Consider the following 24,910-nt stretch of genomic DNA (forward strand, 5'->3'; position numbering starts at 1 on the left):
ACTCGTGACTCTGCAAAATTCATAATATTGACCTTAAAAATATTAAAAATAAGACTGACAGTTTTCATAGAAGATAGACACAAATGCTGGATTAACTCAGCAGGTCAGGCAGCATTTCTGGAGAAAAGGAATAGGTGACCTTTCAGGTTGAAACCTTTCTTCAGCCATCAATGGGTGGCCCATTCAGACAGCAAATTACCATGATCCTTTCACCATGTCTTGTCTCATCTTTTATGCTGTGTTATGGAAAGGGTACCATTCAGATCTGATACTCTTCCTTGCGATCAGCATAGGTGCTAAGCCAAAACAGAGTCTGCGAAGGGTATAAACCAGCATCAGTAGTTCTTCCTACACAGTTTTCATGTAGAATTGTGTACATAAACAGTAGCAATGCTACAAAACGTACCTTCAGCGGCGCTGCAATTCTGCCACTGGCTGTGTGCGCGACTTTGGCGCCGGTGGGGGGGGCGGATTAAAATGCCGTTTTCTCTGCAGAAAAATCGATCCACCTCCCGTTCGCGCTATTTTTTTTTTTTAATCGCTGGAGAATTTTATATTTGGATTAGAATAAAAAGTGACTTTGAACGCCCTCAACGCCTACAACGTGACGGATCTCAAGTACGGGACTAAACACGGTGTAAGTCGTTTATATTACATATAAACTTGCTTCTTGGGATGACTTTAATCAATCCTCTATAAGCGAAAATGTGATTTGGGCCCCATACGAACCGGCAGTGTTTTTCCTGCCGATATGGAGTTCAAATTCACCGCAAATGCAACGTTCCAATTGATCACGTTCCAGAAGCAAGATGATTAAAATGTCCTTTTTTTTTTTAGATAAGCCGTCTAAATTGTCTATATTTTGTGTTATTCTCTCTCTCCATGATCATTATTTTTTAACTAAATATTCACAACAGTTTGAGTCACATGTATTGTGCAAAAAACAATAATTTGTTTATATTTTGGGTGGATGTTTCTAGATTAATTTATGGGAATTAAACATTAAATTCCTTCCACCTGGGATATAAATTCATGACAGTGAGATTTAAAAATCATGATATATTGTGAATTCTTGTGTGAATGGGATTAATTTGTTATTTGGATACTTAGGCTATTTTAAAAAATTATCCTTTTTAAGAAATGGAATCTACAGGACATTGTTAATGGGAAAGTAGTGGGCAAAAAGGCATGTCATGTGTGGTTTGAAGAGCAAAAACTTGTAGTTTACAATGCCAAAATTAAAAAGTTGAGGAAAAACAAGGTGTATAGAGTTGCTTATTAAGAAAGTTATGGGCTTTTGACTAACCTCGATCACAGCTTTTGTGTTAAGTCAATGGAAAAGCAATATGGAACAAGATGATAATTTCCGAGTATGAAAATTGCCATAGCTTTTTTAATACTGAAGATATAAAAGTGAATTAGGTGTAAAATTAAACTTTATCTGATGAGATAAATTGCAGACTTGACTTTTAAAATCTCAATTTTTTTTAACATTGCTATAAACAGGACCTATGTTGATAGCTAGGAAGAGTATCAGACCTTAATGATATTCTTCCTATAATTACAGTATGTATAAAAGATGAAGCTGTATTTCACTGTACATGGTACAACCATTGAACTATTGAGGAAGGACAGGGTGAAGGAAACATGGTGATTTGATGTGTGACTGGGCCTCCCATGATTGATTCCTGTGCCACATGACTCTATGTCAAGTGTGGAATGGTTAGAGACCTCGTGATCACAGTAAAAAAACATCTGACCTGAATGGCTGTGATCAGTGTACAAAACATGATCTGCATTGGACCATTTTGATAATAAGAACATGTACATCAGGCTATTGCTCGTCAACTACAGCCATGTTCAACATCATGTGCTCTTCAAAATTCTCATCAAACTCAAAGAACTGGCTCTCTGCTCATCCCTCTATAACAGGGTTCTCAACTTGCTTATCGGCAGACCACAATTTGTACAAATAGGCAATAGCATTTTGACAATAACCATCAACATAGGAGCACTTTAAGGCTGTGTGCTCAGTACTTTGTTCTACTGTCTGTCCCCATGTCTACGCAGCTAGATGCAGTTACAATGCCATCTTTAAATTTGTTAGTGATACCAAGGTTGTTGGCTAACGGGTAATGACAAATCAGAGTACAGGAAGGAGATTGAAGATCGGATTGAAAGGTGCCAGGACAAAAATCTTGCTCTCAATATCAGCAATACAAAGCAGCTGGTTGATGAATTCAAGAGGATACGTGAACCTATTTTCATCAACGGGACAATGGAGAGAGTCAACAGCTTCAGGCTCCTGGGTGTGCAGATCTGTGAAAATCTGTCATGAGCCCAGCACATTGATGCAATCACAAAGAAAACTCATCAAGGCCTCTCCTGATCATTGCAGAACACTCATCTCAGTAACTTCTATGGACTGTGTCTTTGGTTGCACTACAAGCATAATGTATTTTGCATACTTATGGTTAGCTAGTACAATGTTTTCAAGAATCAAGGGATATGGGGAAAAAGCAGGAACGGGGTACTGATTATAGATGATCAGCCATGATCATATTGAATGGGCCAGCTTGAAAGGCCGAATGGCCTACTCCTGCACCTATTTTTCTTTGTTTCTATGATTGAATTATAATTTATTAATTATAATTTGTGTATTACATTTGCGCGCCTATTATGCTGCTGCAAGGTAGAATTTATTTTTCAGTACACATGACAATTAAATGCTTCTGACGATCGCAAAGAAAGCTCATCAACGCCTCTACTTCTTTAAAGGTTTGAATACTCTATTGAACTTCTGCAGGTGAATGGTAGAGAGCATACTGAATGGTTACATTAGGGAATGGTTCAGAAATTTGAATGTTCAAGAATGAAAGAGGCTGCAAAAAATGATAGGCATTGCCAGTCCATCACTGATGAGATTTATAAGAGGCACTACCTTGAATCTACCCAATATTATCAAATACCGACACCTCACTAGCCACGCTCTCATCTTGCTACTAGTATCAGGAAGAAGGTCCGGGATGGTGAAAACTGTGATCTGCAGGTTCAAGACCAGCTCCTGCCCATCAATCATCAGTCACTTGAACACTGCATAACACTAACCACCAGCGACAATGATGTTCTGCAGACTGCGTTTGGTTGCACTATGAATCTTGGTTTTGCACTATTACGGTTACCTGGTATTACGGATGATAATTTTTGTATTCTTTACTGTATATTTATCTGTATGATACTGCGTTAGGAGGCATTTTAAGCTGAAGCAAGTACGGATTTCATTGTTCCATTGCTGGTTCATATGATAGTTAAACACTCTTGACTCATCAGTGTGATGTGATCAGTTGTGTGATATCAGGGAATTGTGAATGTCTCAAAGGTAAATTTGGCATGGAAGGAAGCGTCTGGACTAATTTCCTCTCTTGTGGGTTATTGCTAGCATATTCTAGCATGGCTTAAACCACTTTTACGTGTGCATAAAAAAATGAGTGTTAATGGATTTGGTTTTAGACCTAAATTTTGTGCTTTAATTAAATCTTACCTTAAGTGTAAATTACTCGTGCTGGGTGATAAGCCTTGTGAATTTAAATATTCTTGTACAAATATACTTAGCAACAGTAAAAAAGGGTCAGATGTTTGACCTAACCCCCAAATCCTTTGGACCTTGGGCATCTTAACCCAATCAATGCTTCAAAAATCTATTACGCAGATACCCAGTTTCAGAGATCTGTCACATTAACTATTCAAATACACCTGCAATTGGACTTGTTAAAATGTGCTTCTAAATAGTAATGTGAAATACCCCAACCATGCCCTTGACCGTACAACAAAAGAGCAGAAGAAAGCACCCTTTGCTCATGATACCATGATGCCAGTAAACTGCACATTTGTCTGCACCTGCAGTAAATCCCTCCATTCTCAGCCAGGTTACGTGCCTTATCTAAATGCTATTGCATTTTTCTTCTACCACTTTCCTTTGCAGCATGTTCCATGCACCAGCCACTCTGAGTTAAAAAAAAACTTGCCTCATAAATCTCCTTCTCACTTTAAAGCTATACCCTCTAGTATTTAATATTTCCAACCCGATTTTTAAAAAAACGATCTACCATTTCACAATTGTACCGTGTAATTAATTTTATCTTGTCTTATTTTAAAATCATGTCTCATAATTTTATATACTTCCATCGGGTCTTTGCATTTCCTTACAGCCTCCAACGGAAATAATTCTGAGTTTGTCCAACTTTTTACAGCTAATACTCTCTAATTTAGGGAACATTCTGCCTAGGATATTTCATGGTCATTTTTGGCCCCTTTGAATCCCTGTTTAAGTACTATCTTGCTTCCTTTTATATTTCTGATAGGCTTTGTGAACACATTACCTCTCATAACTACTTAATGAAAAGGTAGCCTTAACCAAGATGTGGATGGAAGAGCTGAATGCAAATGCTAATTGTAACTGCTCTTTTTAGATAATCCGAGGAAACGTTAGATATTATAAATAAAAAGAAAAACCATTAAATGGATCAAGCCTAATATAAAGCAATGCGGACATGGTTGCAGATATCAATGACTTCACTTCCGGCCAATGTTGTATAGGGGTATCCTTAGCCCATTCATTTTCAGTTAACTTGAATTAAATGCAATGTCCTTCATTTAATTTGTGATATTCAGAAGCAATCACAATTATTTTGATAACCTGCATACTTTAAATAATATTTGCGCTTTAACTTGTATGCGGCGCTAAACATTTGCATATATATTTGCGGTCTTTGTTTCACTTTAACTTTCAATATGCAACATTTGGGACCCTGCATCCACTTTCCCCAAGTTAATGTATTTGGACAACCGTAATGAATTGGGTGAGCCTTATCAATGCTGTGGACATAGGAGTGATGGGGAAATTGCAGAGGGGGTCATGTTTTAATCTCTTAATTCGTCGTCTGCACAGATCAAGTTGAGTGTTTTGGAATTTTTGTCATTCATCTCATTGGTACACCCATAACAACACAAGTAACTCAACACCATCTAATACAAACCATATAACCATATAACAATTACAGCCCGGAAACAGGCCATCTCGGCCCTACAAGTCCGTGCCGAACAAATTTTTTTTCCCCTTAGTCCCACCTGCCTGCACTCATACCATAACCAAAGCATTTTTCTTGATCCAACTTTAGGCCCTTTATTATTGTATACTGTGGCTGCAGTATGTGCAATCTACAGTGCTCTACAGCAACTCACCAACAGTACTTGAACAGCACTCTTTGACCCTATATTAATAGTAGATAGGAACAATAATGTTACGGAAATATCAACTCCGTGTCTCCTAATCTGAGGAAAGACATTCTTGCCATAGAGGGAGTACAGAGAAGGTTCACCAGACTGATTCCTGGGATGTCAGGACTTTCATATGAAGAATGACTGGATAAACTCGGTTTGTACTCGCTAGAATTTAGACGATTGAGGGGGGAATCTTATAGAAACTTACAGAATTCTTAAGGGGTTGGACAGGCTAGATGCAGGAAGATTGTTCCCAATGTTGGGGAAATCCAGGGGTCACAGTTTAAGGATAAGGGGGAAATCTTTTAGGACCGAGATGAGGAAAACATTTTTAACACAGAGAGTGGTGAATCTCTGGAATTCTCTGCCACAGAAGGTAGTTGAGGCCAGTTCATTGGCTATATTTAAGAGGGAGTTAAATGTGGCCCTTGTGGCTAAAGGGATCAGGGGGTATGGAGAGAAGGCAGATACAGGATACTGTTGGATGATCATATTGAATGGCGGTGCCGGCTCGAAGGACCAAATGGCCAAATGGCCTACTCCTGCACCTATTTTCTATGTTTCTATGTGTCACACACCCCTGACTTTGATATATATTTCTCTTCATAGAATATAAATTTTCCAGAAGAATCCAAAACATACAGAATTAGTTTACTTTATTGTACATGCCCACCATTGAAGTATATATTTTTAAGTACAATGGACTGTTCCCAAAATAACATTTGGCCCAGTAACATACAGATTGATTGAAAATTTTGGTTTGATGTTCAATATCTGAAATGAGTCTGAAAAGTGCAATCATATCTAACTTTAATATCTAGTAGTTAGTTGAAACGAGGTAAAAGGCTGAAGGTCACTTTGAAAGCATTGTCATAGCCTGGGGAGTATTTTCTTTTTATTTGTTGACTTTTCAATAGACTGAAAAATGTTCAATGAGATTAAGTAAATTGAGAAGAAACTTAAATATGGTAGGAAAGAACTTATAGAATGAATGAATTCCAAATGTATTCTTCTCTAGCTTAATTTACATAATGGAAGCAATAAATTTGATGCCTCTGGAGAAGTCACGACTGACTGTTATGGAAACACTTTGTTTGGCTAAGGGACATGTGATTGTTGCTAGAGAAACCTTTTTGCTATTGGTTCGATATATAGAGGAGAAAGATCAATTAAACTGGATATTGAGCACCTTGGGTTCACTCCATCAATATTTTGAACAGAACCTGCTCAGAGATACAGGAAGTGATAGTGTAGACATGGAAAGAGAAGGCAAGATTGTTGAACTGTACTTCTCAGCGAAGTAGACAAGGCATACAAAGACTATATATAAAATTTGTTTATTTTTAATAGCGTTGTGTAAATTGCTCAGAATATGTAGGAATTATACAATTTTACAGCACAGGAGCCATCAGTATTAATCTATGCTTTGTATAGAATCACACTTGTCCCATTCCTTTTTCTTCCCCCATTGCCTCAAAAAATATTATTTTCCAAATGCCTATGCAATGCCCTTTCGATTCCAGGTTTTTTTACCATCTCATGGACAGTGAATTCATGGTGTGTGTGGTGGTAGTGGAAAGGTTCTCGCATGCCATTTTATTTGTTGTCCGGAATATTACATCAGTGTCCACTGATTCTTGATTTACCTCCCCCCTTGACTCCATCCAAGGACCTAAGCAGTCTTTCTAGGTATGGCAGTGGTTCACCTGCACCTCCTCCAACCTCATCTAAGCGTAGGCTTGGCGATCGCTTCGCCGAACACCTCCGCTCGGTTTGCAATAACCAACCTGATCTTCCGGTAGCTCAGCACTTCAACTCCCCCTCCCATTCCGAATCCGATCTTTCTGTCCTCAGCCTCTTCCATGGCCAGAGTGAGGACCACCGTAAATTGAAGGAGCAGCACCTCGTATTTCACTTGGGCAGTTTGCACCCCAGCGATATGAACATTGACTTCTCTAATTTCAGGTAGTCCTTACTTTCTCCTCCCCTTCTCAGCTCTCCCTCAGCCCACTGGCACCTCCTCTTCCTTTCTTCTTCCCGCCCCCACCCTCACATCAGTCTGAAGAAGGGTTTCAGCCCGAAACATTGCCTATTCCTTCGCTCCATAGATGCTGCCTCACCCGCTGAGTTTCTCCAGCATTTTTGACTACATTCCAAACATGACCATCGTTAATGCCCATTCTTAATTGCCCTAGTGAGAGTGATGGTGATTCTTCATCTTGTTTAGTTTATTAGTTTATTATTACTGAGGTACAGGGAAAAGCATTTTTGGTGCATGCTATCCAGTCAGCAAAAAAGCTATACAATGTTTACAATCAAGGTGGCCACAATGCATAGATAAAGGGAGTAACGTTTAGTGCAAGATAAAGCCCAGTAAAGTCCAATTAAAGATAGTTCGAAGGTCACCTATGAGATAGATGTTAGGTCAGGACCAGTCTCAAGCTGGTGATAGGATGGTTCAGTTTCCTGAAAACAGCTGGAAAGAAATTCTCCCTGAAACTGGAAGTATGCGTTTTCAAACCTGTACCTCTTGTAGGCGGCGCGGCTCTGGCCAGCAGCGGCCTCTGCAGCCTGTCCGCGTTTTTGTTATTTTTTGTCTGTGTTTCTGTGTAGTTTTTGTTATTTTATGTTGGGGTGTGTGTGTGGGGGGATGGGGGTGGGGTGGGAGGGGGGGGGAAACTTTTGAGTCTCTCCCTGCACTGGAGACCCGACCTTTCTTCGTCGGGTCTCAGGTGTCGTTGAGGCCGCAACGAGGAGCGGCCTCCAACGGGAAGAAGCCGGGGACTCTGGTGCCGACTTACCGTTGCCGTCGCGGAGCTGGCCGAGACCGGAGCGGGTGGAGCGGTGGAGGAGCGCTGCTGCTGCCGCTGCTGCTGCTGCTGCTGCTGCTGCTGCCGCCGATGCCGCTGCTGCTGCTGAGTCGGAGGCTGCTACTGCGGGTCTGCGGACGGCTCGGACGACCCCGCGCGGCTCCCTGGAGGGAGACCGCTTTTCGGGGCTCCTCAGCGGCGACTTCCCCCGCCCGAGTTGCGGGGTCGAAGAGCTCCTGGAGCGGGGCCTAACACCATTGCCCCGCGCGGCTGGAACGGCCGCGGGACTTTGCGAGCACACACCGGGGGCTCCAACACCAAGATCCGGTGTGCGACCTCGCACCACCCGGCGTGGCTTCAATGGCCGCGGGACAATCGCCATCGCCAGCCGGGGGCTTTGACTTTGACTCTGACATCGGGGGGGGGAAGAGTGCAGTGGAGAGATAAGTCTTTTTTGGCCTTCCATCACAGTTATGTGATGGATGTTTATGTTAAATGTAATTATGTTGTGTCTGGGTCTATTTGTGTGTAATGTATGGCTGCAGAAACGGCATTTCGTTTGGACCTCTAGGGGTCCAAATGACAATTAAATTGACTCTTGACTCTCTTGACTCTTGACTCTTGCCTGATGGGACAGGGGAAAAGGGGGAGTGACTGGTGTGAGACTCATCCCTGATTATGCTGATGGCCTTGCCGAGGCAGCATGGTGTAAATGGAGACAATGGAAGGGAGATTGATTTGCGTGATGATCTGGGCTACGTCCACAACTCTGCAATTTCTTGTGGGCATGGATGAAGCTATTCTTAAACCATACTGCGATGCAGCCCGATAAAATGCTTTATGCTGCTGTGTTCCTTCTAGGGTAGCTGTAAGTAATGGAAGAATGAAGAAATAGCAATGAATTTCCATTTTGAATTGGTGCAAAACTTGGATGAGAACTTGAAGGATGTGGATATTCTCTGTCTTTGGCCTTTGTTTTTGCAGTTACGGGAAGTCCTAAGTCTGGATCATTTAGGTGCCGCACAATTGTATTCCTCAATCGAAAGTGAAGCATATTGCTCCCTCACCAATTTCATTAAGGCATGGGGCAATAATGTAGAATATGACACAGCAGTTCCAAGTACAGGTATATCCAAAATATAGTGCCAACCAATTGTATCTACAGGGCTAAACAAATGACAAACAGCAGAAGCAGTTTACTAAAGACACAATTGAACTTTCCTTTTGTCAATGCTACAGTTGAAAACACATCACTCATACTGCAGTGAATTGCGATCAACAGTTAATGGTGGGTATTAAATGCTGGGGTTGTTTGCAGTGTTCAGTTATAGCCACACCATTTGCATTTTTCATGACAATTTGCAAACTTTGCTTTGATGTGAAATACAGGACAAATCCAATCTGGCCAATTATGCCATCATCATTCTATTTCAATCTTCTCCCTAATATGACAATGCTGTCATACAGCAGAAAACTCTCCAGAACTCTAATTGATGTTCCAGTCCTCATGGTGCCCATTTTCATGTTGATTTATTTTCCCCTTATTTTGTTTTCAAGTTGCATTTAATGACTCTTGGAGAACCAAATAAAAGTAATACAAATGCTTCTGCATCTCCCGTAACAACCTCACGATGTATAAAAGCATATTACTGCGAATTAAGTACTTTTGAAGCCCAATTGCTTGTAATGTAGGAACAGATTATTCAGATTTGTGCAACACAACATGCTGTCCAACTTAATTGTCAACAGAACAGAATTATCCTCCTTAATATCTAATAAAGAGGCAGATTTCTTCAAAGGCATTCAACTACATTCAGCTCTTCATTCAATGAATGGAACAATTGTTGGCAAAGTTTTCCTGAAAAGAGAGATACTGAAAAATCTAAATCCACCATTGTTTTAGTTTGTTTCATTACATTATTGATAAAATGGAAAGCTTTGCAAAGGAAATTGATCACTGAATGAAGATTGACAATAGTTGCCTTAATCATATCAAGTCATTATGGTATGTTAACAATAGCAGTACAAACATTCTGGGCAAGACTAGGCTTGATAGTGCACTGTACTATATTGTATTATAGATGGATTTATTGGAATTAAATGGATGCTAGTGTTGACGTAATTATAGTATTAATAGCTAACCTTTACTTTGCACATTCCTGTATTTTAAAATACTATTATGTGTACATTATAATCTGTGTCGTTGCCATATTTATGGGTTTATGTTGAGACACACTAAAATTTAAGCCACCAACTTAGTTTGCTAAAATACTTTCTGAAATTTATGTTTGGCTTCATATGATACAGTGGCAATAAAAAAGTGAATGTTTCCCAAATGACATTTATATAGGGCTAAAATTCCCCAAGATTTATAACTGAACTGTTGTCAAAATAGTTGAGTCTTTCACTTAAGCATAGATGACCAAAGACTATCATAAGGAGCTCATCAAAAAACGAGTCAGTTCATATGTCAAAGGACCAGTATTAGGCCATTTGATTCATCGAGTCGACTCCACCATTCAATCATGGCTCTCTTTCCCTCTCTACTGCATTCTCCTGCATTCTCCTCATAACCGTTGACACCCTCATGGGCCAGTCCCACTTAGGCAATTTTTTAGGCAACTACAGGCGACTAGTTTGTCGCGACGTGGTCGCCTGGAATAGTCTCCTCAGGCGCGCAAAAAGTCGTAGCGTCTTTCTGGTTGCCACTAAATTTTCATCATGTTGACAGTGGGTTTGATGCCAATGAGCATAGCTTGACTTCTCCTGACGTAGGTGCTGTCGTAGGTTGTCGCCAGGATGACGTAGGTTGTCGCCGGTTTTTCGGTGACCTGCTGCGACTGACAGTCACCGGCAGTTGCCTAAAACATCGCCATGTGGGACAAGCCCATTACTAATCAAGAATCTATCAATCTCTACCTTAAAAATACCCAATCACTTGGCCTCCGCAGCTTACTGTGGCAATGAATTCCACAGATTAACCCTCCTCTGACTAAAGACATTCCACATCTCCTTTTTAAAGTATGTCCTTTTATTCTGTTGTTGTGCACTCTGGTCTTGGACTTTCTCACTAGTGGATACATCCTCATCACATCCACTCAATCCAAGCCTTTCACTATTCAGTAAGTTATAAGAGAGTGCAGAACTTTAGTGTGGAAATTCCAGGGCTTGGCTGAAGTAGCTACAGGTAATGTAATCACCATCACAATGTAAATTTACCTAAACACGGTCGGAATATTTATTATGTTCTTCACCTGCATGATATTGAGACTTGTATTATAAATTGCTAATCGGATTGTAAATTAGTATGAACAGTTTTAAAAATAATCCTGTCTTTTTATATTTAGGTTAAAAGGTAAATGTTAAAAATTATGCTTGGGTTTCATTGTGGTATTTGGCCCCAAGGCTGTTTCACACTCAATTAGATTGTGATGAATTGTACAACAACTTAATTTTGTCTGCCTCTGTTCATATCTCTGACAATGTTGCTTAATTAACTGTTGATTTAAATCTTTAAAATATGTTGATCCCAATCTTTAATACTTTCATTGGCCTTGTACGTTCTGACTATTGCTAGAATCAGTTCCTTGTTGTTACTACCATTGTGTTTTATTTAAGTGTCTGATTTCAATGGGGGGGGGATGAAAACATAACCCAAAGCGACCAATTTTCTGAATTACACCATAATTCGAAAGAAAATACAGTATTATGCACTTAACAACTTTCCACTGGGTATTCAAATTGCGTCATGTGTCCGGACGGCTGTGCTGACACATGATGACGCGCGCGACTGTCAGTCACTACCGGCCTGCCGCGTAAATGACGGCCAAGTGGGACAGGCCCTTAAGACACTGATCATTTGAGCTGCATGTTTAAGGATAGTGTCAAGCCTAACTTGTTGAAACTGCACTCATCCATGAAAACCAAGAGTATTTTATTGCATGGTTGCTTTGTGCTTTGTAAAGCTTTAGTGAGTCAGGAGGTGAGTCATTCACTGTAGACGGCTGAATCTCTGACCTGATCTTGTAACCATGGTATATGCTTGGCTCCTCCAGATGAGTTCTACTTGATCATGACACCTTCAGGATGGTGTCAAGTGAAAATGGCTTGCCATTATTTTCTGGTTATTGTTGACTTCAGTATTTCTTTCCACGTATTTTTCAGTCGGCCTGAATGCAATTCAGAACTTGGTAAACATATACACATATACTTGACCTCCATTATGTGAGGAGTTAATAGAGCTTAATATTTTTTCAATTATCTGTAAACATCCTTAATTCTAATCATACGATAGAGGGAAGAATATTAATAAAGTTGAAGTTGGATATTGCCTTGAGGAAGTCCTGCAGCAACTACTTGGTTGAGATAGTATCTTGGCGAGACCACACGCAGACTGGGCGATCGTTTCGCGGAACATCTTCGCTCAGTCCGCGTGAACCATTCTGATCTCCCAGTTGCTGGACACATTAATTCTCCTTCCCATTCCTACACAGATCTTTCTATCCTCAGTCTCCTCCATTGTCAGAGGCTAAATGCAAATTGGAGGAACAGCATCTCGTATTTCACAATGGTATGAATATTGATTTCTCTCACTTCAGGTGTCCCGGCATTCCCTCTCTCTCTACCTCTCCCCCACCCAAGTCGCACTAGCTTCTCATTTCCACCCTACTAACAGCCAACAATGGCCTTTTTTCTTTATCACCGTTACTTTTTTTACATATCTTTCATTCATAGTTCTTTATCTCTCCACATCACCATCTATATCTCTTATTTCCCTTATCCCTAACCAGTCTGAAGGGCTCGACCCGAAACGTCACCTCTTCCTTCCCTCCAGAGATGCTGCATGGCCCGCTGAGTTACTCCAGCTTTTTGTGCCTATCTTCAGTTTAAACCAGCAACTGCAGTTCCTTCTTACATACTTGGTTGAGATGATTAACACCACCGTTTAAATGATGTTATGCTCAATGTGACTCCAGCTAATAAGCCATTTCTTCTTGATTTCCATTGGATTTAGATACAAATGCTGCCTAAATGTCGGAAGCACTCACTTCTGAAATTCAACACTTCTAAATGTTTGGACTAATGTAATTACGCCTGGTATGTTGCCTTGGCAGAACACAAATTTCTGAAGCAGGAAATGCATTGATGGTAATAGAGCCCATAACATTGAAAGAGAGATAATTGAATGGTACTTGGCCTGATTGGACTGGGCATACTGGAACAATTTTCCATGCTCTTTGCTAGTCCAATTTGACTCTACGCAAGGCTAATTCGAAAGTATAAGACTTCAATATTAAAGCCTCAATGTTGTCGGAGTTAATTGTCTTTACTGAAAGTAACGTACTCCAAGACACATCTGAACCATAGACAAACTATAATAGATGCCACTACTCTTAACACACTGAAAGAGATTTGTTCTTGCTCATATCTCTACCAGACCCAAGAAATCCTTGAAGTATGATAGATACAAGATACATTTATTTGTCACATGTGCCAGATGGCACAGTGAAATCTGATTACCATATAGCCATACAATAAAAATAAAGAACACAACGCACGATAGAGGTCAACATAAAAACATCCCCACACAGCAGAATCAAAGTTTCCCACTGTGAGGGAAGGCACCAAAGTCAGTCATCTTCCTCTAATGTTTCCCAATGTTCACCCGTAGTCGGGGCCTCCCCGAGCCCTCCGTCGGGGTGATGTAAGTGCTACGTCAGGGCTGGGGGAACTCTTCAGCGACCTGGACATCAGAGTCGGCCACCTCCTACCAGAGTCCGTGGCTCCCAAAGTACGCAGGCTGCGCTGGGCGGAGATGCAACGTTAGCGGCCCTCGGCAAAGGGCCCCAGGACTCCGCGATGACGGTCAGCGCCTCCCGCATTGGAAGCTCTCCCAATGTCTCCACGATGTTGGAGCAGCGGCCCAATGCTCCGGAGCACCAAAATGGCGACCCAGGTAGGCATCGCCCGCTCCGCGGTGAATTCAGCGCTGCGCCGCCACTGTTGTCGCACTGGTCCGGTTCCCGGTCCCCGGCAGGAAAGGCCGCTCTGATCCAGGTGGTAGGCCGCGAGGAGGGGGGCGAGGACGCGACTCGGTGAAATAGTCGTGCCCCCACCAGGAAGCGACTTCCCCCTTACCCTGCCCCCCTCCCCCACATAGAAAAGGCAAAGATTCCCCCCAAAACAGACTTTAAACTAACTAAAAGTGTTTAAAAAGATTGGAAAAAAAAAACGGATGTAGGCAGAAGCTGCCGTCAATGTGGCGCCACTAGTGAGGTGCTGTAATATGAACCAAGAACATTAAAGCTTTTGGACTAGACTTAGTTTTTGAACTTTGTGAAGCTGGACGTGAAGAACTGAAGCTTTGCAGACTCTGTCTAGGCCTTCTCATTATTTGGGATACTGAGATGATTCCAGAGCCTTTGACATGCCTACAATGGTGCAATCTTTAAGAAAGGACTTAAGTAAAAATGTGTCTTCTTAAAACAATTACTTCCCATTCCAGCAATATTCTGCAGGGCTTTGCGGAGTTTCAGACAGTGAGCCAGCCAACATGATCCTCACTACTCATTAAATCCTGGAAAAATCACGAGCAAAAACAAGACCTGCACCCGACTTCTATTAATTGGATGGAAGCCTTTAATTGTCTGTTGGTTATTGGTTGGTTATAAGCACTTTAAGCTCCAAGCAATCGATTACTTCACTATACTGATAACTGTGCACAGCATCCTTCAATCTCCACTGGATCTTTCAGTACAGGATCCAATATTCAACGCCTTCAATTAGAAAGGACAGTGGATGTGAAATCTTCTGACAATATTTCCAATACTTACCGTATATTACCGTCATACCCAAGGTTCAGAGATCCTGTAATGCTCAGATGATGGAAGTGTAACTGAAACATTTATAAACATTGCAAAATGGGAGGAGGTGCATTATTTGGCTTCAATGGTGTTGCACTTCCAGGTTATGATCTGCTTTGAGGAGAAGTGCTGTGTCATTTAAGCTGAAATGAGTGAGGAGGAGTGAAGGGAAAGAATCCCGTACCAGTAGGCAGCTGTCCCATGAGGAATTTTTTGTACCTTTTTCTGGGCAGATTTCTGGTCTAGGAGTGACTTCAGAACCTATAAATCAATCTGCTGTAGATATTTTTAAATCAAAGGATTGCCTGTGACTTGACTTTCATTAACTCTTGAATGAAATGCATTTTCTTCCATGAGGGTGTGTATCTCGGGTGGACGCCTAACTGGAACTTCACTGTGCAAAAGCTGTAGCCTTGCTCTTGTGTGCTGGGATCTGGCTGAGAATCTTTAAAGAGTTGTGTCCTTTGACTCATGACTGGATGAAGTCTGACTACAGAGTATTGACCCAGCCTGTTTGAAATCACTTAATTCCATTTATTGTATGCCATAGCTGCTGTTTAATTTGCATTTATTCCTGTCATATATTTTTCAGGTTATACATAGGGAGTTATGAACATACAAAACGACATTGCATATTGTAGTGCAATACATTTCTTCTAATTGTCACAATATGAAAGGCCAATTTTGTGCTGGTGAATCTAATTTTAATCTATCCCAACACAAAATGGAGAAAATCGGAATACAAAATGTGTAGTGGTACAAATACCAGTGCTATCATGAATAGATGATCTGTTCACAGTGGTATTGAGTGTGTTGGGTTAATTAGAAGAGCGAAGAGCTAATTATCAGAAGGTTTCTTCTGCATTTGCCCTGATGCCATGATATTTAGGACCCCTTCAGATATTATTTCCAAGATCTGTACCATTGCAGCCATTTTTCATGAGTCCAATATTTTTTCTTTGTGGGAATGTATTTTACTGTGATGTTTGCATATGGGTAACATTCATTATTGTAGAATGACAGCACTGATATCTGAACTTATTGCTTACTCCCTTTAAAATTTCCCAGCAGCAATGTCAATGGATAACAAATTGTTAATTGCTGAAAGTAACATTTACTTTCCTTTTGTTGCAGGGTTTGGGGAACCAGTTCAGACTAAACCTGGAAATAGAAGAATACCAGTCTGCTCCTCCAGAATGTTAAATGCACAAAGTCTTAGTGTAGACTCTGACTTGCAGCTTTTAGGTATTGGAAACCATTTGCCACAAGACAAAGGTATCAATTATTGATGACTTAATAATTAGCTTAGATCCTATTGAATACAATGAATGCTACACATTTGGATAGCCCTTTTGCTGTAAGGGCGCGTCATAGTGTCAAGGCTGCATGATACTATAAATATTTGAACAATGTTTGGATTTTTTTTTGTAGAATGTGGTCCCATAACACAAGATAATCTTTCTTTTACTGTTTTCATCTCATCAAAAATGATATACTTAAACTAGTAATGAAAATGTTGATTTGCTGATCATGGCTGACCATCCCCAATCAGTACCCCGTTCCTGCCTTCTCCCCATATCCTCTGGCTCCGCTATTTTTAAGAGCCCTATCTAGCTCTCTCTTGAAAGCATCCAGAGAACCTGCCTCCACCGCCCTCTGAGGCAGAGGATTCCACAGACACACCACTCTCTGTGAGACCTATCCATGTACCTATCCAAATGTCTTTTAAATATGTTGTAGTAATGTCGAGCAAAAACAAGACCTGCACCTTGTCCTTTAGACTAAGATTTGTTGCCTTACAGTGCCAGAGACCCGGGTTCATTCCTGACTACGGGTGGTATCAGTACATAATTTGTACGTTCTCACCTGCATGGGTTTTCTCCAGGAGCTCCGGTATCCTCCCACACTCCAAAGATGTGCAGGTTTGTTGGTTAACTGGCTTGGTAAAAATTGTAAATCGTCCCTAATGTGTGTAGGATATTGTTAAAGTGCGGGGATTGCTGGTCGGTCTCGGTGAGCTGAAGGGCCTGTTTCCGCACTGTATCTCTAACCTAACCTAAACTAAAGATCTTGCCATGCTTGGTTAATCTTGCTCATGGCGGTGAGCATTGAAAAGATCCAACCAGAGTACATTGTGTATGCTTGCTAACTTCAGTGTTTTTTCCAAATGTTGTTGAACTTGAAGATATGTTGACCTTTCAGCTGAGAGGGGAAGATTGGTGGTAAGTAAGAGGGGTTTTACTGCTTTAATGGTGTATCTACTTCAATTACTTTTGGAATTGTGTTTTATGATTGTGATGCAAATACATGACTTGCTTTTAGTTCTGGTTATGATCTTCTTGGAATTCAGTCTGATATTTGCTTCAACTTCAATAATTTACATGCTTTTATTCACAGTTCGTTCCAGCTTGGCTCTTTCCTGCAAGAACCATCTTCTCTACAGTCCAATGACGACTGAAGCTGCTGCATTTTCAACTTCCAGCTCTAGCCAAGGAACTCGTTATCTTCCATCTTTCCCGTTATCAACAGCAACACGACTTAACCATATCTCTACACTCGAAGGATCCTCAAAGAAATTGCAAAAACAATGTGTTAATTTTTCAAACTCATGGCCTACAAAACATTTTGATGGGACTTCTCAGGCCAATTCACGAAAGTTAACTAACCAATTATCTGAAGATTTGCTCATCTTTGGTAAATCAACTTTTGAGTACTATTGGCTTATCCAAATTAATATGTCCTGAAAGTAATCAAAATTTTCACTTTTAGAGATCTGGTATTCTTATCCTCTCACCATCATGAAATTATAGAATTTTACAGAACTTTACATGTTGATCAACATTATACATGTACTGGATCTATGCAAAAAGCTCAGTGTTGCAAACCAAGCCACTTGTTGTCACCACATTGTTGTTTGTGCTTTGCATAAATGTAGTGTTTCAACCTACATCACAATGCCGGACTTTAAAAATTAATAATTAGCTATAATGCACTTTGGGAAGGCCACAAAAGGGGCTGTACAAATAAAGTGTTTTAAATAAGTATTGGGTTCAATTTGTGGTCAGTTGTAACACTTATTTTATTTCTGGCCTCAATTTTTTTTTTAAGTTGTAAAAATTACCTCCGATATCCCTCCCAGTAAAGAGCCATTTATTTAAACCCCCAAATTTTAAACTTTTTTTATCCCCAAATTCACCTTAAATTTGAGTGCTCCAATTGTCGACTTATCAAGCAATATAAATAATTTTCTTCTGTTTAACATTTAGTGAGGGTGTGCAGGTTGCAGACCTCCCTAATGCATGCCCCTGTCGAAATAACGTCTTTAAAATGTTGTTATTGTATCTGCCTTAAATCTTCCTTTGACATCTTATTCCATATACCCACCACCCTCTGTAAATAAAAATGTTACGCCACAGATCCCTACTACAGATCTTTCCTCTCTCACGTTAAACCTGTGTCCTCTAGCTCTTGATTCCCCAACCCTGGGAAAAATACTTTGTGCATTCCCCTCATGATTTTATACACCTCCGTGAGACCATCCCTCGGCCTCTGCACTCCACGGAATAAACTCGGGGCCTGCTCAATCTCTCCCTATCGCGCAAGCCCACGAGTCCTGACATGATCCTCAAATCTTCTCTGCAACCTTTCAAGTTTATTGTAATCTTTCTTGTAGCAGGATGATCAAAACTGGACACAATTCTTCAAATGCATCCTCAATAATAATTTCAGTAATGGTGGAGGAGGGCTTTGGCAGTTGCCAATGATAGTTAAGGGAGTATCAGTGGAGGAATATTGGCATTGAGATCATACTGCAAGTTGATTTGAGCCAAAAAGATTGGTCTTTCATACCTGGACCAGGTAAATTACAAGCATCAATGTCAGGTTGTTTGCCCTCATAATGTCTGGCCCTTGCATATGAATAATCTGAAAAGAATGTATCCCTGATTACTGAAAACTAAAATTCATTTTGGAAATCCTCTGCATTAGTGAGTTGCAAACAGTATAAATAGTTACAGGCTCCAAAATGTTTCAGCTTGCATTATCTTTAGTTTACTTACAAGATATAGGAATGTTTTAGTTTAATATCTTTTTTAAGTAGGTGTTTGTCATCTAGCAAAGGATATGTACATATTTATTTAATTGTCTGATTTACCAGGAGACAGCTCGCAAGACAATCGTTCTCCTATATCACTCAAACCTGCACTGGTGCGGTCACCATCATCTCGGAGAGATCTTAACACGTCAAAGCCTGTTCCTCCCATTCCAAGAGGTACGAGTCCAATGGTTGAAACAGAAGTACTTGATTTTGATAATAAGAAAGAAACACATGGAGCAGATTCTGAGGAGACATGGGAAGAAGAAAAAAGCATTGATAAAAATCTGGAACTGAATCTTTCCTTGTTGGATAACAATGAAGATGAAACAGATCTCGAAGAGGTTAGTGCATGCTTGCATGAAAAAATATTTCAAAAGACACAGATTATAGCTTTCAATGGTAAACATGAAGCATAGAAATTATTACTTGAAACATTTGGCGAGGGATTCTTTGGGGGTTCAGCAGCTGTTACATTTGTAAATATGAGAGCAACTCTACCCCAGATAACTATTTTAATCTTGGTATGAGTTGATGCAGGAACCCTGGGCATATTGTCTTTGAGAAACCTTGTATTTTTTATAAACACCTATGTTAGAATTGGCAAACAGTCCTGCCATCTATATGCCATATACTGTAAGGAGTATAGAAGGGTGGCATTAGATTTGGATTTCACATTGGTTCAGGGCTTGAACCAACTGCTGTTAGAATTGTCAACAGTGGCTCTGTATTACAACAATGCTGCTGAGTTAGAATGTTTAAAGTTCGTAGTCAAATCCAGGCATTTGATTTCAAAATCTATGGTGGCAATTCAGTATTGTATTTATGCAATGCTGCGCTTATTACAGTTGACATTTTTTAGATACAATACTAGACTAAGTAGGACCTGTTGGATCCCAGCATCACACAGGAGGGCTGGTCCCCCAACACAATATTCCACCTCTCCACCAATTCCTTCCAATATTGGTGGCCAGTGGGGGGAGCTTTCTGGAGCGCTAGTATGGGTGTTGTGCGCTGAAGGGACTGGTTTCCAGAAGGCTAGTATGGACATTGTGGGCCGAATTAATTCTTGGGCTGGCAGCTCAGTCACTCAAGCCTGTTGTTCTGGCATAGCGGAGGGGCTACTGAAATTCCATTTCAAGAAAGATGGCCAAAAATCAAGGCAGCCGCGAGTCGTTTTCCCACATCTTGCAGAGACAGCTAATCAATATAATGAGCGCAAACAGGAAGTGAATCTCAGGATTTTTTAAACACTAATAACTCTTTTATTTTTCGTTGATGAGAACAATCCTCGGTACCTGATGAGTGGAGGGGGACTGAGAAAGATGGCCAAAAATCACAGCCGCGTTTTTACTAAAATCAATATAAAGCGCAAACAGGAAGTGGTCAGGATTAGACTTTTAATTGTATAAGAAGGCAAGGCAGCTCGAATTAGGCAAGGCAGCTCTAATTAAACAAGGCAACTCGCTTTAGCACTTTCAAAAGCAAAGGCAAGGCAGCTCGCTTTAGCACTTTCAAAACCAAAGGTAACACAGCTTGCTTTAGCACTTTCAAAACCAAAACACACTTTTGCATTTTTGAACTACATTTTCAAACAACATTAAGGGCACTGACAGGTCAGTAAAACCACTTACATGTGTTCAGTGTTATTCACAGCCCAGACTGAGAATTGCGACCTATCACTTCCCCCCCACCATCTTGCAGAGAACCAAATCACCTCCACACTTCCGGGTTTTATAGTCCCTCCGGAAGGGGCGTGGCCTTCAGGAGAGAGAATCTCAACAGTTTTTAAACACTAATAACTTTTTCATTTTTCATCGATGGGAAGAATCCTCTTGTCTTGCACAGCAGAGGGGGACTCTGAGTAAGATGGCCAAAAATCACAGCTGTAAGTGGCAGCGTTTTTTCTAAATCAATATACAGAACAACAGGAGTGGTCAAGATCAGACTTTTAGTAATATAGGTAAACTGAACCCCATCTGTCTTTCAGTGGAAATTGTGGTCATCAAGAACTGTATGAATGACTAGGGCTCAGCTAAAGAGAGTTACAGGGAGGATATGAAGGCATCAGAGAAGATTTACTTGGATTAAGGTTGTTTTCTATGAAATAGAGCAGGCAAAGGGAAGCTTTCAGTCTGATGTGTTTAAAGCATTGAGCAAAAAATAATAAACAAGTTCCAGAATGGGACAAAAACTGGAAGCCATAAACGTAAACCAATTGATAGAGGATTACAGAGGAGATGGAGCGATACATTTTTATGTAAGAATTGGTAAGCACATGGAGCTCACAGAATGAGAGGGCAGTCGAGACATAAATTGTCAATTTAAAACAAAAATACATGAATGAGCATTTAATGGATTAAGAACTAAAAAGTATGATTAACGAATAGCTGTTTGTTGTCTGCATTGACATGATGAGCTCAATAGTTGCTTTCTGTGATGAATAACGTGCAGCAAAGAGACTATTTTTATTTACTAAATGGGAAGAAGATTTACAAATTGGACATGCAAAGGAAGTTGGGAGTGCTGTTGCAGTATTCCCAAAAGGTTAATTTGCAGGTTGAGTCGGTAGCAAGGAAGGCAAATGCAATTGTGACATTCATTTCGAGAGGATGAGAATATAAAAGCAAGGATATAATACAGAGGCTTTATAAGGCACTGGTCAGGCCACATTTAAAATATTGTGTGCAGTTTTATGCCCTATATCGGGTAAGATGTGCTGGCATTGGAGAGGGACCAGAGGAAGTTCACAAGAATGATTCTGGGAATATATTAATATATATATATATTAATATATATAATTCTGGGAGTATGAGGATAGTTTGAAGCCAGTACTAGCTTGAGTTTAGAAGGATGAAATGGGGATTGTGCAAAGTACTTATGATACAGAGTTATTATATATCATAACAAGTACTTTAATTCGTATACATACAGAGACCATCGGGATGAGTACTGTAGGCTCCGAATAGTAAGTTAAAACTAAAAAACAACAAGGCTGCCCGCATGCACGAAGTGGCGGTGATGTGGGAAACCTGACATGGTTTATGGATCAGGTCATCAGCAGCAAAACAAGACACGGATCAAATCAGCAATACTGTTTGATCTACATCCCCCTTCTTGGGCTTTTGCCCAAAGGGCAAACATAAAGCATGCAGGAGTAATATGTATATAAAGCTGTAAAAATTAACTATCATCTACATTAAAGCAATGGAGGATATACTGCAAGTAATATAAGTAACGTCGCTGGCTCACTGACTCATGTCCAAACAGACCAGGGCTACTCTTCCAGTCTCAAAGCAGCTGCTCCGGCCACAAGTCTGCGAGCCTCGTTTGGGCGCATCTGCAGCATAAAAAACTGAAGCAGAAGGCGTACTACGACCGTTCTAGTTGTCCTCTCCAACCATTGTCGGAGGGCCAGGTGGACCGTCTCCAAACCCAGAAGGGGTATGACCGTATGGGCACAGTCAAGGAGGTGTGTCCGGAACCAAGGTCTTATTTGATATAATCTGGCGGAGTTCTATACAGACGAAACCGCCGACATATTCTGCCAGTAAATGAGCCGGTGCCATTGAGGCAGGTTCAGTATGATGATGCAGATGATGTGTTATGGACTAAGGATGGCAACTACTATCTGAATAAGGGACATGTGATAGCAGACGGTGAGCTGTTTTGCGATCAGAACTTTGTTTCTGTACCTGCAAAAGGAGCATCAATGGGGCTGGTGCCGATGACGAAGACCCCTGCAAAGCCTGTCGACAAATCCTCTGCAAAACCTGTGCCGGTTGAGTTGTCGCATGCTAAGAAACTCCCGATGGAGGCCATACCTGTGGTGACATCTCCTATGAGGGGCACGGCTGAAAGCCTGTAACGTACGCGTGTAAGACGGGTCAGCAAGCCTGCGGCTAGATACGGGGATTATGTCTAGATGCATATCTTGCCTTGTCCATGCAGTGTCCTTGTGAGTAAATTGTCTCGAGGGAGCCGAGATCTCGGCGAAGTTGGGAAGAAATTGTCCGAGGTAATTAACCATGCCCAGAAATCTCTGGAGGCGTGCAACATCAGTGGGCGTGGATATTTCGCTTTTCGGAGTGGCGGCGCGGCTCTGGCTGCAGCGGCTTACCGGCGGTCCCGTTGTCTTTGTGTTTTTTATGTTGTTTATTTGTTTGGTTAGTTTAGTTTTTTGGTTTTAGCTTGTGTTTTGGGGGGGGGGGGGGGGGGGTTGAAACGGGGTTTGCAGTCTCTCCCTGCGGGGGAATACGACCCTTTTTGTCGTATTCCCCTTCTCTGCCTCCGTCTGCGCTGAGGCCTAAATGGAGCTGACGACCTCGAGGCTCCGGAGGCAGAGCACCGTCAGGACTCGCTCTGAGCTCGCTCCCGTGAGGGTGGTCCGACTCAGGGCTGGAAGAGGCTGGGACGCTCCCGTGAGGACGGCCAGCCCGAGGGTGGAACGAGGCTCCCGTCAGAGCGGCCGAGCTCGGGAAGGTGCTGCGCTGGCAGCCCGAGGGATGTTCGGCGCCCAAGTCGGGGCGGCCCGGTCCGGGGGGAGAAGCAACGCCCAAGTCGGGGCGGCCCGGTCCGGGAGAGGTTCGGCGCCCAAGTCGGGGCGGCCCGGTCCGGGGGAGGTTCGGCGCCCAAGTCGGGGCGGCCCAGCCCGAGGTTGAAAACGGCGCAGTACTCACGTGAGGGTGGCTGGGACGGTGTTCTGGCGGCGGTGGCCTGAGTCCGGGGTTCGGTCGCGGGCCAGCAGCTGTTTCTGCAGGACTGGTGGGCGGCAGCTTCAACCACCCCGGGCCGCGGTGTTTGAGCCGCGGGACTGTTCTTAACATCGCCCGGGAGGGGGGGGGGTATCGCCCCGGCGCAGAGGGAGAAGAGGAGGGAAGAGACTGCGACCTAAGACTTTTGCCTCCATCACAGTGAGGAGATGCTGGGTGGACTCACTGTGGTGGATGTTAATGTGTGTTTATTGTTGTTTTATTGTATTGTATTATATGTATGACTGCTGCAATTTCGTTCAGACTAAGTCTGAATGACAATAAAAGGCTATCTATCTATCTAACAGCCCCAGTCTTGGAAGAATCTACCTTGAGACCATCAGCAGTGAATATAAGCGCCACGTAGCTCACCTGGTTAACACGGAACCAACATTTTTGGAGATTTAAGTTTTCTTCCCTGGCACGCTCGAGTACCTTCTTCAAGTTGGCATCATGTTGTTCCATGTCTTTGCCACTAATAATGATATCGTCCACGATGATGATAGCACAAGGATATCCACCAAACAGTTGCTCCATGGAGCGCTGAAACACCTCACTGGCTGAACTGATGCCAAACGGCATGCGCAAAAATCTGTAGCGGCCGAAAGCAGTGCTGAAGGTGGTACACATAGATGATGCATTGGCTTACCCATGTGGGCAGCTACCTCCTCCATGGTACACATGGGGTGATGGGGCCTTTTGAGTGTGATATTTAGGTCCCTCGGATTATTACATGTACGAATCTCCAGTTTATTCTTCTTTGTAGCAGCCACCATCGAGGACACCCAGTCCGTGGGTTCTGACACAGGCTTGATAACTCCCAATGCCACCACCCTGTCCAGTTCGGCTTTGATCCAGCCTCTCATGGCAATAGGTACATGCTGAGCAGGACGAACCACAGGACGCACCTCCGGGTCTAAAGACATAGAGTAAGTTATTGGTAGCTTGCCAAGTTCTTCAGTGAAAAGATCGTGGTAATCCATGAGAATACGCTGTGTAGAATCCGGAACTGGAGTTAGTTGATGCACAGCCTTGCTAAAGGTAACCAGTCACATATATTTGCAGGCATCATAGCCTAAAAGTGGAATAACATTGCGGTCAACGATATAGAAT

General features: G+C 41.8%; 1 protein-coding gene across 1 annotated transcript in view; it reads left to right on the forward strand.

Annotated features, from left to right (window-relative positions):
- Positions 1-24,910, forward strand: part of LOC129700139 (TOG array regulator of axonemal microtubules protein 1) — a 97,453-nt gene that overhangs the window by 22,958 nt on the left and 49,585 nt on the right. Inside the window, exons 3-5 of the mRNA XM_055640367.1 lie at positions 16,088-16,228; positions 17,351-17,647; positions 19,110-19,390. Of these exons, the coding sequence (XP_055496342.1) occupies positions 16,088-16,228; positions 17,351-17,647; positions 19,110-19,390 (719 nt within the window). The remainder of the gene's footprint in view (positions 1-16,087; positions 16,229-17,350; positions 17,648-19,109; positions 19,391-24,910) is intronic.

This window comes from Leucoraja erinacea, chromosome 9 (assembly GCF_028641065.1).
Source record: "Leucoraja erinacea ecotype New England chromosome 9, Leri_hhj_1, whole genome shotgun sequence".
Lineage (NCBI taxonomy): Eukaryota > Metazoa > Chordata > Chondrichthyes > Rajiformes > Rajidae > Leucoraja > Leucoraja erinaceus.